Source organism: Peromyscus californicus, unplaced genomic scaffold, assembly GCF_007827085.1.
Source record: "Peromyscus californicus insignis strain IS unplaced genomic scaffold, ASM782708v3 Scaffold_5__1_contigs__length_169319896, whole genome shotgun sequence".
NCBI classification, from domain to species: Eukaryota; Metazoa; Chordata; class Mammalia; order Rodentia; family Cricetidae; genus Peromyscus; species Peromyscus californicus.
In genome coordinates this window covers 103,358,176-103,376,002 of record NW_026294573.1, presented here as the reverse complement: position 1 = coordinate 103,376,002, position 17,827 = coordinate 103,358,176, and the positions used below count along the sequence as shown (strand labels likewise).

General features: G+C 47.7%; 1 protein-coding gene across 4 annotated transcripts in view; it reads right to left on the bottom strand.

Annotated features, from left to right (window-relative positions):
* Nucleotides 1–1,224, bottom strand: part of Rnf38 (ring finger protein 38) — a 125,531-nt gene extending 124,307 nt beyond the window's left edge. For 2 of the 4 annotated variants that reach the window (XM_052716215.1, XM_052716216.1), the window contains exon 1: nt 948–1,224. In XM_052716215.1, coding sequence (XP_052572175.1) covers nt 948–1,209 — 262 coding nt within the window. In that variant the 5' untranslated portion in view covers nt 1,210–1,224. The remainder of the gene's footprint in view (nt 1–947) is intronic. The other 2 variants (XM_052716222.1, XM_052716224.1) reach the window with 1 other exon arrangement.
* Nucleotides 1,225–17,827: the final 16,603 nt, after the last annotated feature.

Below are 17,827 nucleotides of genomic sequence, written 5' to 3'. Positions count from 1 at the left end.
CAGGCCCGGGACAGCTGCTCTTCCTCTGGGAATTCTCTAAGTGCGGTAAGTCCAGACCATCTTGAAAAGAACTCGCATGGCCTTCTGTGGCATGCACGCTTTTTACCAGGGCCAGGTATGTATGTATTTGTGTTCGGGGCAGGAACAAAACTCGGGCAATTTCCTGGAAAAGACACCTTATGAGGAGGCCTCTTTCCCCATTCCCGCTGGGCTGGCTTAGCCTGTGCAGTGATGAGAAGCATGACCTGGAGGAGACCAAACGGTCCCCGAGATAAGTTTCCAAAGCTCTTCTCCACGAACTCAATAAAACCTCTCGGAGCACATACACCCCCCCACCCCCCACCCCCGGCAGGAGTCTTTCTCCCCCCCAGCTCCCCAAATCCGCTTCCCAGGGCACCAAACTCCCAAGGCAGCTCCCGTTCCTCCCTCCCACCCCTCCAGGTCAGCCCCCAAAACGGGTTAGCTAGCTACCCTGGTGGGTGTGCCAGGGCGCAGGCCCCAGCCCCCTCCCCGCAGCCACTCTAGTTCTCCGGGGCTAGGGACTCTGCCTCCTCCCAGCCCCCTCGGCCGGCGGCCCCGCGCCAGCTCCAGGGTGGCCCTGGTTCCCAGCCAAGACACGACTCTAGCTGGCTTTGTGACCTTGGGCAAGTCACTTCCCCCGGTAAGCCTCAGTTTCCTTCCCGGCCGGACCGATCCCTCCCGAGGTCCTGCCCTGCCCACCCCGCAGGAGGGGGGCTGCCCAGCGGGTGCGAAAACGCTTTGTGAGGCGCTCGGCTCGGCAGAGGTGCGGGGCTCCGGGGGGGGGGGGGGACTCCCGGGCTGGACAAAGCTGTTGGCGGACCAGGCTCCTCCCTCTCCGCGGGACCCCGGCCCCGGACTGACCCTCGCCCCTCCCCGCACAGCCCGCTCCGCGCCGCCCCGCCCCGCCCCGCCGGCGGACCCCGTACCTGCTCCGGACGCTCTGCCGCAGGCGCCGCCACCCTGCGCCCCGGTCCGAAGAGGCCCGTGGCCCGGGGGGCTCAGGCGGCCGGCGGCGGCAGGCTCGGGCCGGGGCGGCGGCGGGGGCGGCGGGGGGCGCGGGCGGCGCGGGGGCCCGAGCTCGGCGGGGCCCGGCCTGGGAGACGACGGCCGAGGCTGGAAGTGCGCGGCGGCGGCGGCGGCGGCGGCGGCGACCGCGACCGCGGCGGCGGCGGCGGCGCTTCCGCTCATGGCGGGGGCCGCGGGCAGCAGCTCGGGCTGCGACTCGACTCCGGCACGGCGGGCGCTGGCTGGGCCCGGGCCGGCGGCGAAGGAGGCTGTGGCGGCGGCGACGGAGGCGGCTCCCGGCGGGCCAGAAGGCGGAGCCCGGCCGCGGCGGCGGCGGCGGCGGCGGCGGCGGAGGGGGCGGGGACGCCGGGGGGCGGGGAAGCCGCGCCGCGCCGCCAATGAGCGCCGGACTCCGAGCCGCGGCTCCCGGGCGGCGTCCAGGGGGATCCTCGGCCGCCGCGGCCCGCCCAGGCGGGGAGGCCCCGACCGAAGCCCTCGGCAGCCGCGCCTCCCCCCACCCCACCCCACCCCGCGCCGCCCCGCCCCCGGCCCGCCCCCGGGGCGCGGCCGCGGGCCTCCGGGGCCCAGGCCGACCGCTGCGCAGGCCCTGCCGCTCCGCCGCCTCGGGCGGTGTCTGCACCGGGGAGTGTGCCCGGGTCCGCCCCGGTTAGCCTCAGCCCGCCCGGCGTTCCACGGCCTGCGCGGCGCCGGCCTGCTCCCCGCTGCTGCCCCCGCTGCACGTCGGTCCTCCCTCTCGGCTGTTTCCTCAAAGTTTGTGCCTTTGAGACACTTAGCGAAGAAACTCTCCCTTCGCTTCTGAGGCTGATTGGTGATAGATCGGTCTCCGCGGACCCCCGGAGGACCGCAGAGGCGGAGACCGAAGAGATGGAGACGGGCGCCCTTTCCTGGGTCCTGGAGACCCATTTTGAATTCCCAGCCAAACCCAGTCGGGCTTCAGCCCTGGCCCTCGCCCCCAGCTCTGACTTTCTCTTCCTCTTTCTCACTTTAAATGTCCTTGTTGGTGAAGCACTGACAGGAAGCCGGCCAGGCAAACTGGGCCTGATCGCAGAAGAGGGAGAGGCTGTGAAGTGAGGAAACACTTGGGGATGTACTGAAGGCTTCCCTATTATTGGAGGAAGATTTCTGCGGATTCAGAATCTCCCCCTCCCCGTCCCCCACCCTCCCGGCCTGCCCTCTCTTTCTCAAATGCGATGTTGGCGGCTGAACCCATTTCCTTCCCTTCCTTCTCTGGCTCTCGTTATCCGTGGAAGAGCAAAATAAACTCAACCATGTGCCGAGTGCCTCCAAGTACAGACATGTGGGTGAGGGTGCAGCTAAGCTGCTGGCTGGATTGTTTTAATAAAATATTATCCTCAGCCTTTCCCTGCGTCGTGCTAAGCAAGGAGGGCAGGGCAAGGAGGGCGATCTTTGGCAACTGGAGTTGAAAAGAGATGCTTCAACTCCACATTGACACTAGACGATGCTGCATTGTCTTCCATCTCTCCGGTCATTAGCAATGCTCAGAAATGGAGAAGCGATGGTAATGAAGATATTGTCTGGGCCTTCAAAGAGCTTGCAGTCTCCTTGGAGTTCAGAGTCTCAGACGTTAAGCATGAAAGTCTCATGGGGGAGGTCATTCTTAATCACGTAAGAAATCTGTGGCCAAACTTCTGAGCTACACCCAACCTATCTCAAAAAAACAAAACAAAACTCTTAAAGGTGAGTATTTCACCAAGAAGGACAGGTTGGGGAAAGCTGTACTGGAACACAGTGAGATTACCTTTGACCAAAGGACCTGAGTTCTGTCCATGAGTGTCTTGTCACAGAATCTCAGGTAATGTATTTTCAGGCTGGGGCCTCCATGCTAATGCCCACTGAAGAATATCTGTAAACCACTGTTCAGGGGCACCTTTCCCTTCATGAGTCTCAGCAGTCTTAAGCAAAGTTTAGTCTCTTTTTATCCCCAGAGTTCACACACCAGCTTCCGATCTTACAACTGGAAGTTGGAGCAAACACCTTAACTTACAGCGCTAAAAGGAGCGGGCTAGTCAGCCCAAAGAACTCATCCAAGGATGCCTTGAGACCAGGCAGGAATAAGGGAGAGGGGCCAGCAAAGCCCTGAATCACGTCACCATGCCCCCAAGACAGGCAAATGAAAGCACGGCCAGATCCTGTCTGCTGTGGCCCTTATCACTTCAATGGCCACCCTCCGATGGTGTTAGCAAGGAGAGATGAACACTGTGGGTGTAGGAAAACCACAGGTGTAACAGGGTTGGGGCATAGCTGAGGTGTGAGCGCCAACTGGGAAGCGGAGATGTGGTGCATGTACTCAGGGCACTGTTACTCAGCTGTAAAGAACAATGAGAGCTCATCATCTGCAGCTAAATAAGTGGAACTGAAAAACATTCTGTTGAGACAAGTATTGCATGTTCCTCTCACATGAGAAAAATTTTGCAAAGTAGACCTGATAGGCCATTGAGATGGCTCACCAAGTAAAGACGCCAGTGGCCAAGTCTGACAACCAGAGTTCCATGCAAAGACCCACATGGAGGAAGAAGAGTTGGTTTTTGCAAGTCAGTGGACTCCTCTGGCTTCCACACAATCTCTCTGGCATGCACACACACACTCACAAATAGATAAATGTGATAATTTTTTTAATTAAAAAAAAAAAGTAGGCCCAGTGGTGGTGGTAGTGAACGCCTTTAATCCCAACACTCGGGAGGCAGAGAGAGGTAGTGAGTTTGAGGCTAGCCTGGTCTACAGAGTGAGTTCTAGGACAGCCTGGGCTACACAGAGAAACCCTGTCTCAAGAAAAAAAAAAAGAAAAGAAAAAAAACTTTAAAAGATAATTAGACATCAGAGATAAACATGGTCACATGTGCCTATAATCCTAGCACTGGGAAGGAAGAGGCATGAGGAGTGCAGATTTAAAGCCAGTCTGAGTGACATAAAGAGAACTTGTACTTTATGCACAAATGACTAAATTAAGAATTGTAAATAGATAAAGAAAAATGATGTTAAAAATCAACAGGCAGAGCCGGGCGGCGGTGGCGCACGCCTTTAATCCCAGCACTTGGGAGGCAGAGCCAGGCGGATCTCTGTGAGTTCAAGGCCAGCCTGGGATACAGAGTGAGTTCCAGGACAGGCGCAAAGCTACACAGAGAAACCCTGTCTCAAGAAAAAAAAAACAGGCAAATAGAATAGTGATTACTGGACATTGGGAAGGGTGGGAAATAGGTGGTTGGATTTGATTGGTGCTAATTTGTTTATGGCAGTGTCAGACTGGACCCTGTTAATATGCATAATTAATATGTGTTTAAAAGATCTGGCCAGATTATGAAGTCGTGAATGCCGTATTGAGGAGGCATTTGAGCTTACCTATAAAGTTAAGTGAAGGGCTTGTTGGAGTCACCATGACTAGGACATACTTTGGAAACACTTCGGCTGCTATATGGAAAGTGGTTTGGAAGGAAACAAAAAGACAGGCAAGAAAACAGGCTACAAAGCTTGTAGGCAAAGGGTGAGGAAAATCCAAACGGACGCAGATGGTAGGAATAGACCGGCAGAAGGGGTAGAGTCAAAAGGGTGGGTGGGGCCAGAGAGATGGCTCAGCGGCTAAGAGCACTGTCCTTTAGTAATTTACTTGAAGGCGCGCGCGCGCGCGCGCGTGCGTGCGCGTGTGTGTGTGTGTGTGTGTGTGTGTGTGTGTGTGTGTGTGTGTGTGTGTGTGGCTGTGTGGCTGTGTGGCTGTGTGGCTGTGTGGCTGTGTGTGCGCATGCACACGTCCACATGCTTCTGCGTGTGTTTAGGCCAGGAGGTGACTTGCTGGAACCAGTTCTCTCCTTCTTCCCTGTGGAGTCTTAAGAATCTAACTCAACAGCCGGGCGGTGGTGGACACGCCTTTAATCCAGAGGCAGAGGCAGGCAGATTTTTGTGAGTTCAAGGCCAGCCTGGTCTACAGAGTGAGATCAGAAAAGGCGCAAAGCTACACAGAGAAACCCTGTCTCAAAAAACCAAAAAAAAAAAAAAAAAAGAATCTAACTCAAGTTGCTCAGACTGGTGGCGGTGCCTTTATCTGCTAAGCCATCTCACTTGTTTGCTCTTTCAGAAGACCTGGGTTCAGTTTACACCACTTACATGGCAGCTCACAGCCTCTGTAACTTCAGTTCCTGGGGATCTGACACCCTCTTCTCACCTCCACAGGCAACAGGCACACACATGTGCACAGACATGCATGTAAACAAAAACCCATACACATAAAGTAAAATAAAAATAATTTTAAAAAAAGGGCATAAGTATTGAGAAGAATAACCAGTATTTTTTGTTTGCTTTCTAGACAAGAGTCTCACTGTGTAGCTCTGGCTGGCCTGGAACTCACTCTGTAAACCAGGCTGCCCTTGAACTCGCCTGCCTCTGCCTCCCAAGTGCTAGGATTAAAGGTGTGGGCCACCACCGCCTGGCACAGAATAATGAGTATTTTTGACTTGAGCAACAAAGTGATGGTTATACAATCCTGATAGATGGGAAGTACAGAGCAGAGAGCAGGAGACTCTGGTTTAAGTCGGTTTATGTATTTGGTGCCCCTTACGGCACAAGGACTGGGACTTTAGATTTTTGTCTAAATCATTGTATTTAATAGCATGTTTTCCATATTCATCCAAGAGGTAGCACCCATTGAGTCCCCTTCCTCTCTAATGCTGAGTCATTCTCTTACGTGTCCTCACCACATTTGGTCACCCAGTTGTCCAGTCATCTGTCTAGGGACACTTTTTTGGGTTGCTTTCACTCTTTGAGTATTGTGAATAGCGCTACTGCAAATGTCGGATGATTGATTTGTTTGAATCCCTCCTTTCAATTATTTTGAATGCACTCCATTATTCACTGGAGTTGCATCAACTGAAAATATAGTATTTCTTTTTTTTTTTTTTAAAGATTTATTTATTTAGTACACAGAAGAGGGTGCCAGATCTCATTATAGATGGTTGTGAGCCGCCATGTGGGTGCTGGGAATTGAACTCAGGACCTCTGGGAGAACAGTTGGTGCTCTTAACCTCTGAGCCATCTCTCCAGCCCCGAAAATATAGTATTTCTATTTAAATTTTTCCCTTCTTTTTTGAGACAGGGTGTATAGCTACTTTTCTGTTACTGTGTTAATCCATATCCAAAGGCAACTCATAGGAGAAAGAGTTTATTTTGGCTTGGGTTCCAGAGGGAGAGTCCATTATGTCTTGAGAAGGCTCCATAAGATACTTACCGCAAACCCAGAAGGAGCTATTTCATGAAAAAGTATAAAACAATAACAGACCTATAGTTGTATGTCAAGTTTTTTGTTTTGTTTTTTTGTTTTTGTTGGGTTTTTTTTGTTGTTTGTTTGGGTTTTTTTTTGTTTGTTTGTTTGTTTTTTGTTTTTTTTGTTTTTTTGTTTTTCGAGACAGGGTTTCTCTGTGTAGCTTTGCGCCTTTCCTGGAACTCACTTGGTAGCCCAGGCTGGCCTCGAACTCACAGAGATCCGCCTGGCTCTGCCTCCCGAGTGCTGGGATTAAAGGCGTGCGCCACCAACGCCCGGCTTTGTTTTTTTTTTTTTTTTTTTGAGACAGGGTTTCTCTGTGTAGTTTTTTGCGACTTTCCTGGAACTCGCTCTGTAGCCCAGGCTGGCCTCGAACTCACAAAGATCCGCCTGCCTCTGCCTCCCAAGTGCTGGGATTAAAGGCGTGCGCCACCACAGCCCGGCTTAGTTGTATGTAAAGTTAAGGGGGAACAAAAGAGCAAAATGGTCATGCAAGTATTATAGAAGAGTGCTTTTTGTCTTTTACTAACTGAAGAAGAACTCAGGGTACACGAAGCCCAGTGGAAGTTATCATGGCGACTGGCAACACAGTAGAAACATCAAAGCCTAGTGAAGAATGAAGAGGCTGAAGCGGGAGAGGAGGTGTTTGGTCCTATTTTATTTTTACTTTACAGGCTCGGGATTTTTGCTAGTTGGTTGTTAGCAGGGGTCTCGTATACCGGGCTGGCCTTGAACTCCTGACCCTTCCGCCTCCACCTTTAAGTTTGAGAATTACTGACATGGGATACCACCACATCTGGCAAGCACACTTGTTCACCAGTTCACCACAAACACATGTGGAACTCCAAAAAGGTTTCTCTGATTTACTGGAGAATGGTGGCCATTTTTCTCACTGTTGTGAAACCGAGGTGTGTGAATCTCTCGTTTCCTTTTCTTTTTTTGTATGTAACTGGAGGTTAACTCCCAGCATCTTATGTGTGAGGCAAGTATTCTACTGCTGAGCTGTATGCCAAGCCCGAGTTCTTAGACTAGACTTCCTCACTATAAGTACCACTGCTACCCAAATTTTTTTGTTTTTGTTTTTGTTTTTTTATGACAAAAGTTCATGTAGTCCAGGCTGACTGTTAAACCTCTGATCCCCCTGCCTCCACTTCCCAGATTATGGGATTAATGATGGGCACTATTACACCTGACTTGCCTCAAATTTTTTTTATAGTTTTGCTTTTCCAGAAAGACTGTGGCCATTTATTTATCGACTTATTTACTGATTTTTACTTCAATATAGGAAATCGACTTGATTGTATGTCTTATCTGAAAGTCACTTCTTGTTTTATTTATTTATTATTATTTCTCTTTTATTTATCATTTCCTCTAATTTTTGTTTTGTTTTGTTTTTGTTTGCTTTGGTTTTTTGGACACAGTCTCCTGTAGCCCAGGCTGGCCTCAAACGCAAACTCACTATGTAGCTAAAGGTGACCTTGGTCTTCCTGCCTCCACCTCCCAAGTGCTACAGTTACTGTCATGCACACCACACATGACTTCTCCAATCTCACCACCACCACACAGGAGCCTTCTCCAGTCTTACTCCCTTTCTTCCTTGAAGGCCATCATTCCAGTAGACTTCAGGTTTGTAGATGTTTACTTAACATGTATATTATGTTTTAAAGACATGTATTTTCTACTTAGGGAAATAGAATTGTGTATCTCCCCCCACCTTTATTTTCTCTTCCTCACTAAAGCATGTTATGTATGTAAGTATGTACGTACGTACACACACACACACACACACACACACGCCATAGTATGTGAGTGAAGGTCAGAGAACAATTCGTGGAAGTCAGCTCTCTCCTTCCACCATCCAGTCCCAAAGAGTGAACTCAGATCATAAGGTTGGTGACAATCACCTTTCCGCAGTAAGCCGTCTGGCTAGCCCCAGATGTTTTCTTAAGGGAGGAAGAGTTTGCTATAGGACACTCACAGCCGGTCATGGTGACACACATCTATAATCCCAATATTTGAGAGGTAGAGGCAGGAGGATCATGAGTTCAAGGCCAGCCTTGGCTACCTGACACTTCAAGGTCAGCTAGGGCCCTATGAGACTTTCTCTCAAGAACAGACAAATGAAGTCGGGCAGTGGTGGCACACGCCTTTAATCCCAGCACTCAGGAGACAGAAGCAGTCCATCTCTGTGAGTTTGAGGCCATCCTGTCTACAAAGCCAGTTCCAGGACATCCAGAGCTAACAGCTTATCTTAAACAAAACAAAACAAACAAAAAGATTAGACAGATAAACTCTAATCTGCCGCTACTAATGACTACATAATACTCATGTTGCTCAAGGACTTGTTCAGTAATGAACATCTGAACTGCCTCCAACTCTCCACAACCAAAAACAGTGCTGCAACACAGATATGATAACATGGGTTTATAATCCCAGTACTCAGGATGCAGAAGCAGGAATATCACCCCAAGTTCAAGGCCAGCTCGCTCTACATAGTGAATTCCATATAGGCCAGGAATACACAGCAAAACCCTATCAAAAGAGAGAAGTTCCAAAAACATTTTAATGAATATCTTCACACCCTTTTATAGGAGGTGTGAGGAGGGCTCTTTGATTATAAATACAGTAAGAGAGTATGTCATACTTCTCCAGAATTACAGGTATGAGCCACCACACCAGCTCCATTTTTAATTTTTCATTTACTGGGAAGTGTGGGTTTTTGTTTTCATTTAGTCTTTTTTTTTTTAATTTTTGTTTTGAGGAAAGGTTCAGGTAGCTCGGGCTGAACTCAAACTCTCAATATATAGGCAAAGATAATCCTAAACTCCTGAGGCGCCTGCCTCAACCTTCCGAGTGCTAGATGTAGAATCCAGGGCTTCAAACATGCTAAGGAAGCACTCTACTGACTGAGCTACGCACCCCCACCTCCACCTCCACCCTCCACCCCCACCCCCCACCGTGTGTGTGTTTCTTTAAGCACATGTTCTAGGACGTGGTTCTCAACCTGTGGGTCTCCACCCCTTTGGCAGCTGCATATAAGATATCCTGAGTATCAGATATTTACATTACTATTCATAACAATAGCAAAATTATAGTTATGAAGTAGCAACAAAAATAATTTTATGATGTGGGGTCACCACAACATGAGGAACTGTATTAAAAGGTCACAGCATTGGGAAGGTTGAGAACCACTGTTCTAGGTTGTTATTTTTTTAAGTCACATCCTTAAGCTTATGTTCATCTGTTCTTTTAAAGACCAATTTGGTCTACAATTGATTGTAATACATTGAATAAATGTGCTATATGAGTCATTATGGGACTTGGAGTGAGGCAGGAAGAGGCAGAGGCTTAGAAAGGAGGAGAAGAAAACTCATTTACCAGCATCAAAAATACTATGACACCACTGAATGCGATAGCTTAGTCTTGTTGTTGTTGTTTTGGTTTTTTCAAGACAGCGTTTCTCTGTGTAGCTCTGACTGTCCTGGAACTGGCTTTGTAGACCAGACTGGCCTCAAACTCACAGAGATCTGCCTGCTCACTACCACTTCCCAGCTAATAGCTCTTAGTCTTTAATCCCTGCACTCAGGAGGCAGAGGCAGGTGGCTATCTGTGAGTTTGAGGCTAGTCTGATCTACATACCAAGTTCTAGGACAGCCAAAGCTGCACAGTGAGACTCTCTTAAAAAAAAAAATTAAAAATAAAATCCTATGACACCAACTCTTTTGTCAGGAACTGAGTAATTAAAGAGAAAGAATGAAACATTTAACCTGCCATTGAGGAAGAAATTAGATTCTTCCCTGTTTGATGAAGGGAAATCCTTCTTTACAAAAGAATGTCAGCTAATACATGTACTAGGATTGATAGAATTAGAAAATCACCATTTTGCAATCTCCACTGAGATAATTGATTCCGGGAAGGATCATTTGGAAACATTAAACTATTTCCAAAGAAAGAAAAAAATGACCAATCTGCTATTGTATGAATTCCCCCACCATTCACTTCCTCACAAACATTTCCAATTTCCTTTCTGCCCTAGTGAAAGACAATGGTGACTTTTCAATTGCAAAGTACAGTCACCTTTTCTCAAAAGGTCCCGTCTTCCATGATCTCTTCATAGTCTTTGACAGGAGAGGGCATTTCCCTTTCTTTGTAACTATCTCCTTTTACCCACAAAAGATGGGACATCAGCTGCACAGCAAATCCCCCTACACATGTAGAGGCTTAAACAAACTCTCCTTTCTCATGACTTGCTGTAGACCAAGCTCTGGAGAGTAGCTGGGGCTGGATTCACCTGAAAGCTTGCCTGGGCTAGACACCAAGATGATCCTTTCAACCTAGGCATGGTGGCACACGCCTCTAATCCTAGTACTTAGGAGGCAGAGGCAGGCAGTCCTCTGTGAGTCTCAGACTAGCCCGGTCTACATAGTGAGACCTTGTCTAAAAAAAAAAAAAGACTTTTGTACCTTCCTGAAGATGGCTGAACCAGCTAGGTATTAATTAGTAGTGTACTTCCCCACCCCACATTGTTGACTTTAGCTGCTTTTCAGCAATGTGAATCCAAGGTAAGTAATCTTATTTTAGGTATGTGAGTATTTGCCTTCCTGTATGTGTGTGCAACCCATGCATACCTATGAGTAGGGAGGTTAGAAAAAGGAATCAGATCCCCCTGAGACTGGCATTACAGATGGTTATGAGCTGCCATGTAGGTGCTGGAAATTGAACTCAGGTCCTCTGAAAGAGCAACAAGTGCTCTTAACCACTGAGCCACCCCTAGCACCTAGGTAGACTTCCAGTATACCTAGCTTCTCCCAGAGCAAACGTCCCAGACAGAAACTACAAGGCTTCTTATAAGACAATTTATGATATTTTATTTCCTACTCAATATATAAATGTGCATCATGACTAATTAATCCAGCATTGTTTCTTTTTTGTTTGCTGTGGTTTGTTTGTTTGTTGTTGTTTGTTGTTTGAAACAGATTCTCATATATTCCAGTCTGATCCAAACTTAGCAAGTGGCAAGGCTACCCTTGAACTCCTGACCTATCTCCACTCCCCAAATGCCGGGATGACAGCCCATGTACCACTGTGCTTGGCCAACATTGGTTCCTTCAGAGGAGAAAAGAACCCTAAAAACCCAAACTAAATATAAAACCCATCCATGTTTTGAGACAGAGTCTCCAGCTCTGTTACCCAGGCTGGTCTTGAATACCTAGTCTCAAGTGATCCTCCTGTCTCCGCCTTTAGAATAAATAGCCCATGGTTCCACGCTTTGGTTTTCTTCTTTCCTTTCTGTCTCTCTCTCCCTCCCTCCCTCCCTCCCTCCCTCCCTCCCTCCCTTTCTCAGCCCTGGAGATTGAATCCAGGGCCCTCCACACACAAGAATTCTACCTCCCAGCTGCCTCTCCAGGATTCTTTCTGTTTTGAGAGTGACTTTCATGGAAGTTTCCAGAAACTGGCCTTGAACTCACACTGTAGCCCAGGCTGCCCTTGAACTTTTGACCTTCTCATTTCAGCCTCCCAAGACTTTGAGATTACACTCCTGCGTCACCAGGCCCAGCTTTTTGTTTCAATGTTTGCTGTTGTCAGTGATTACTGTTTAATTTTTAATGATGTATTAAACCATATCTAGCTCAAAAGAAAATTTGAAAATTCCCACCAAGCCTTTCAAAAGCAATTTAGTTTGGTTTTTTTTTTTGTTGTTTGTTTGTTTGTGTTCCAAGACAGGCTTTCTTTGTGTAGCCCTGGCTGTTCTGGAACACACTTTGTAGACCAGGCTGGCCTCAAACTCACAGGGGTCTGCCTGACTCTGCCTCCTGAGTGCCAGGATTAAAGGCATGCGCCACCACACCCGCCCAATTTGGTTTTCATAGACCCAGGAATTGTTTCCTCTTGCCTTTGTTAACATTTATTTAAATAACAGAGTTTCAGTAATAAATACAGCCATTATAAACAAGTTTGGGGATAAAAATTTTGCCTCAGCTGATAGATTAGTAAGTACGAGTAAGCTTACTGTCTGGTTAATATGTTCATATACATGGGTGTTCATTAGCGCCTTTTACATAAGCATCAAGAAGGTTGGTGAATCTAGCCAGAGAGTTACAGAATTAGAAGGTTTTGTGTCTTTCTTTTTGATATTTTGAGACAGGATCTTCTTATATAGCCCAGGCTGGCCTTGAATTTGAAATTCTCCCAACTTAGCTCTCCAAGCTCTGGGATCCAGACGTGTGCCCCCATACCCAGCTAAAATTTTCTAATGTATCTTTTTCCAGATTTTTTTTTTTTTAGGTTTCTTAGTAACCTTAAAAATATTGTTTCTGCATATGGGTGTGTCCGTCTATGTGAGTGGATGGCACATGTATGAGAGGAGGCCAGAGAAAGCATCAGCTATCTCAACTAGAATTGAGACAGTCAGGAGCTGCCCAGTGTGGGTGCTAGGCGCCAAACTTGGGTCCTTATAGAAGAGCATCGAGAGATCACTGAGTCATCTCTCCAGCCTCTTAAAACCATTTTTTAAATGGTGTGTGTGTGTGTGAGTGTGTGTGTGTGTGTGTGTGTGTGTGTGTGTGTGTATACACACATAGGCATGTTTTGTCAAAGGGCAACTTGTAGGAATCCGTTCTCTCCTTCCACCAGAGTCCAAAGGGTTTAATCAACGGCAATGCATGGTAGCAGGAACTTTACCTTCTGAACTATCTTGCCAGCTCTCCGATTATCTTTTGTTGAACCTCTTGGTGGGAAGTAACATAAACCACCTTAAGAAACACTGAGCTTGTCGGCTGGTACAATGCCAAGTCGAGGGGTAAATGATGTGATGTCCACTTCCAGTCTTTCTCCATCATATGTTGACATCATGTTAGACTCCATCTGATGGTAAGATTGTGGCAGCAGCTGCTGGCACAGAACAGCCAACGTGAATCTCTCTCAGTGATCCGAGCCAAAGTCTCCAACTACTCTTTGTCGACTAAGAATGAGGATATACAACCCTTGTGCTGACCTGTGGCCAGGGCAACGGGACAAACTGATTGACTTAGGAATGAGTCCCATGCCTCCCTGAGGCCTGACCTAACCCAGTGGACTGAAAAGAATTGCCTTGGAGCGTCACAGCCTACAATTGTTGAAGTCCATTCCTGAGGTAATGATTGGTGGGGAAGGCAGAACCATCTGCTGCCTGAGGGCAATTCTAGCATGAGGTTCTCCTCTGTCCCCCTTCCTCTGTAACCCAGTATACTTCACTGCACAGAGCAGGCATTGCTAAGGCTTAGTACAAACGAGAAATTTGCATTTCCCTCTCCATCCACTGTGCACCTCACTGCATTTTATGGGGAAGAATTTACCAAGCAGGACATCAGTCTTCATTTGGCTGAGTCTTGTCATCTTTTGATCTTTTGTGCAGTCAAGGGGCCTCAAAGCATGGGTTCCTCCAGGGTTTGGACGCAAAGACCAGAGAGCGGTGCTCCTTAGAGCTCTCCCGAGGAAGTACTTTGTCGGTCTCGCACGGTTGTTTTCCAGCACTCCATCTGGTGAGACTGAGGCGTCCCTGTTTCCCTTTGGGCTTCACTTTTGGGGGTTCTTCTAGGGTCCTCCCCCATCCTCCTCCCTGAACTTAGCTTCCCCTGGCCCCTTGCTTCCCTGCAGCCACAGCTGCTTGGCTCGAGGGCACTCAGTCGGCACTGTCGCCTAGGCAACCCAGAAGGGGGCTTCAATCTACTGTCTCCCCAGAGGAGCTGGGCTGGCCCAGAGCCAGGAAGAGGCAGGGGGCAGGGACCTGACTGGCCCTGAGCAGAGCATGTTGGGAAATAAACAGACTGCTGGTGCACTGCCTGCCATGAGGCGGGTGGGGGGAAAGTCATGGGTGTGATTGTGTGTTGAACAAGCGAATGGCCAAGGATACCAGCAACCAATTAAGAGAATAGAATGGGACAGAGAAAGTCGGCATCGTACGCGTCTTGGACTAAGATCTTTAGGCCTGGGTTTAAAGGCTGAGCCTTAGTGTTAATTTCTAGGGTTGTCATAACAAAATACCATAAACTGAGTGCTTAAAACAACGGGAATTTATTGCCTAAGTCCTAAGGTCCAGAAGTCCAAAATCTCTGAAACCTGTAGTGGGATTCTCCTATGTTTCTTACCAACTCCTGGTGGTTTGCTGGTAACCTCCTGCATTCCTTTGCTTATGGCTAGGTAGCTCTAGTTACTGCTTTGGGGTTCAGTGACATTATCCCTGTTTTATTTCCTGAGGCCTTCTGCTAAGGACTCTAGTAAGGGCAGGGCCTACCTTATTCTGTAGGAGGTCATCGATTTATTTTTTTTGGGAAGGAGGTGGATATTTTTGAGACAGTGGCTTTAAACTCACTCTGCAGAGCAGGGTGGCCTTGAACTCTTGATCTTCTTGCCTCCACCTCCTAATGGCTGGGGTGACAGGCATGTGCTGCCATGCTCAGCCTATTTGTATCACTTTGTTTCTTCACCTATTCCCACCCTCTGCCTCTTCTTTTCTTTCTTTCTCTTTTTCTTGCTTCCTTCCTTCCTTCCTTCCTTCCTTTCTCTCTCTCTCTCTCTCTCTCTCTCTCTCTCTCTCTCTCTCTCTCTTTCTTTTTTTTCTGTACTGTAGATTGAACCCAAGGTCCCACCCACAGCAAGCAAGCAACTGTACCAACTGAGTTATATACCCATCTCTGACTTCATCTTAGCTAGTTACAGTTCAGTGACTGTGTTTTTAAAGGAGGTCACATCCTAAAATGCTAGGCTTTGAAGTGGGGCATGATATAACCCATAAGAAGGTCTTAGATGAGGGGCTGGACACATAGCTCAGAAGTTAAGAGCACTGACTGCTCTTCCAGAGGACCTGGGTTCAATTCCTAGCACCTGCATGGCAGCTCACACCTGTCTGTAACTCCAGTTCTAGGGCTTCTGACACCCTCACACAGACATACATGCAGGTAAAACACTAATGAACATAAAATAAAAACAAACTTTTAATACATACATATATATGGAGCTCCTAGATGAGTATAAGGATGAAGATTTTAGTGATTATTTATTTATTGAAACAATGTCTCATATAGCCCAAGCTCACCTTGCGTTTGTGGTTTTCCTGCCTCTACCTCCCACCCAAGGGCATGAGCCAGCACACCCTACCTTTGCCCTCATTAGTACAGGAGAGCCATGGAGGGCCCGGGAACAGACAGCAGTGTGTCAGCCTGTGAGACCCAGTTTGTCATCAGATGCTTTGTGTGTCTCAGGGCTGGTGGAGGAAGAGCGGTCCTTTTCTCCAGTCGCTAAGTCACAGCACAGCCATGTCCTCGAATCATGACAAACAAACAACCTAGCCCAGATTTGGGGGTGACGCAGAAGTGAGCCTGTCATTTGCCAACTGTGTCAACCTTGGAAGCTGAATAAGGTATCTGTGAGTTTCTATTTTGTAGAGTTGTCAGAAGGATTGTATGTGTGTGTGTGTGTGCGCACGTGCACGTGAGAGAGGGAGGGGGAGGAGAGAAAGAGAGAGAGAGAGAGACTGAACAAAGAAACTGGACATGTTGGCATCTGTTTGGAGTCCCAGCACTCAGGAAGCGGAGGCAGGAGGACCAAGAATTCCAGGCCAACCCGGGCGGTCTAAAAAGTAAAACCATGGTTCAACACAAACAAAACAGAAATGAAACGAATGCCTGACAAGTAACTCAGTAAAGGGTCACAATTATTATGCAAAAGCAAACGGCTCCTTTGGCAAAGGAGAACAGGAGAAGCCCTCGGCAGCGGCAGCGCTGGCTGTCACTCTGCAAACCCTGGAACTTCAGCCCTCCCCTTCAGGAACAGCCAGTGCTCACAGGGGCACAGAACTTCCAGATTTCCCAGCACTAGCTCATCCATTCCTCTGTCACTATGCCATCTTCATGGCAATCCCATGGGACAGGGAGGGCTGCCACCGCCTGAGACCCAGGTGAGTCCCTTCAGAGACCCTCAACAGACGATGCTTCATCTCTCGCTCCCAAGTGCAACCCTGCCCGTCTTTACCCTTCCCTCCCGCTGGAAGGCCCTTAATGCTACATAGTCATTAAGAGGGTAAGAGAAGTTACAGGTAACTGTTGGGGGAAATAGCTCTGATATACTGTGGATTTAAAAAAAAAATCAGATTGCAAATTTACTATTTATAGTAATACTATATTACTATGTTTATTTAGCACACGTATATTTCCAGGTGCATACGGTCGTCAGGAAGGCTGCACATGAAATTGTTAACGGTGGCAAACTCTGAAGCTGTGAGGTGGATGGTGGCCGACGAGGACTTTTATGCCACTTCTTTTTTTTTTTTTTTTCAAAGAGTGTGTATTATTTTTATCATGAAAGCATTTGGTATTCAAGCAACATTATAGGCAGACCTTGAGTCTGCTCTGATTTTCTTCAAGGAAATCCTTCATGAATATGTATAGACTACCTCTGGAAAGATATTTAAGAAGCTGATGGCAGTGCTTGCCTCTAGAGAGGAAGTCAGAGGGACTGTCGTTTGCAGGCGGGGATGGAAGAAATGGACTTCTCGTTGTAGCTTCTTTTATAAGATTTAATTTGTTTTCAACCAAGTGCATGCATTATAAATTCAAATAAGTTGAAAGAATATTATTAAAAGCTTCAGTGGTTTATAATTACCAGTGAATAATTTGTAACCCACCTTCTGACTGATTACAACACACCAGTTATTCCTACTGGATTGGATACTAAAGCCAAATGCTCACATTCAAGCTCAGGGCTTTTCATTCTGAGTCCGAGACTTTTTATATTATATCACCAGTGTGTTAGTAACTTCAAAGGGCACACCTTCACAAACCCACTGTCCCCCAGACCCAGCTTCAGGATCAACAAGCCGTGGCAAGAAGTCATGACCATGGAACTAATTTACAACCCTATCTTTACAGAACCAAAAAAGTCAGGTCACAAATTTACTTCTTTTTTTTTTTTTTTCCGGAGCTGAGGACCAAACTCAGGGCCTCGCGCTTGCTAGGCAAGCTCTCTACCACTGAGCTAAATCCCCAACCCCACAAATTTACTTCGTATGATAATATTTTATCCTTGTATATATTTAGCACACATTCTGTATTGTTTCACCCTCTGCTCTTTTTTCCTTGAAGTATAGCTTACTTGTAAGAAAAAAAAAGTGTATTTGGCTTACTTAATTACGTTATGATTCTTGTTTGGTGTGTGTGTGTGTGTGTGTGTGTGTGTGTGTGTGTGTGTGTGTGTGTATGTGTACACACAAGCATGTGCCACAGCACTTTTGTGGAGGTCAGGGGACGACTTGCAGGAGTTGGTTATCTCCTCTGCTATGTGGGTCCCAGGGATTGAACTCAGGATGTCAGGCTTGGCACCAAGCCATCTCCATGTCCCTTACTGTTGGTGTTTTGAGGCAAGGCCTCACTCCACAGAGCCCAGACTGGCCTGGAACTCATTGTACTCCAGGCTGGCCTCAAAGTTAAAGCAATCCTCCTGCCTCAGCTGTTCAAGTGCTAAGATTACAAGTGTGAGCCC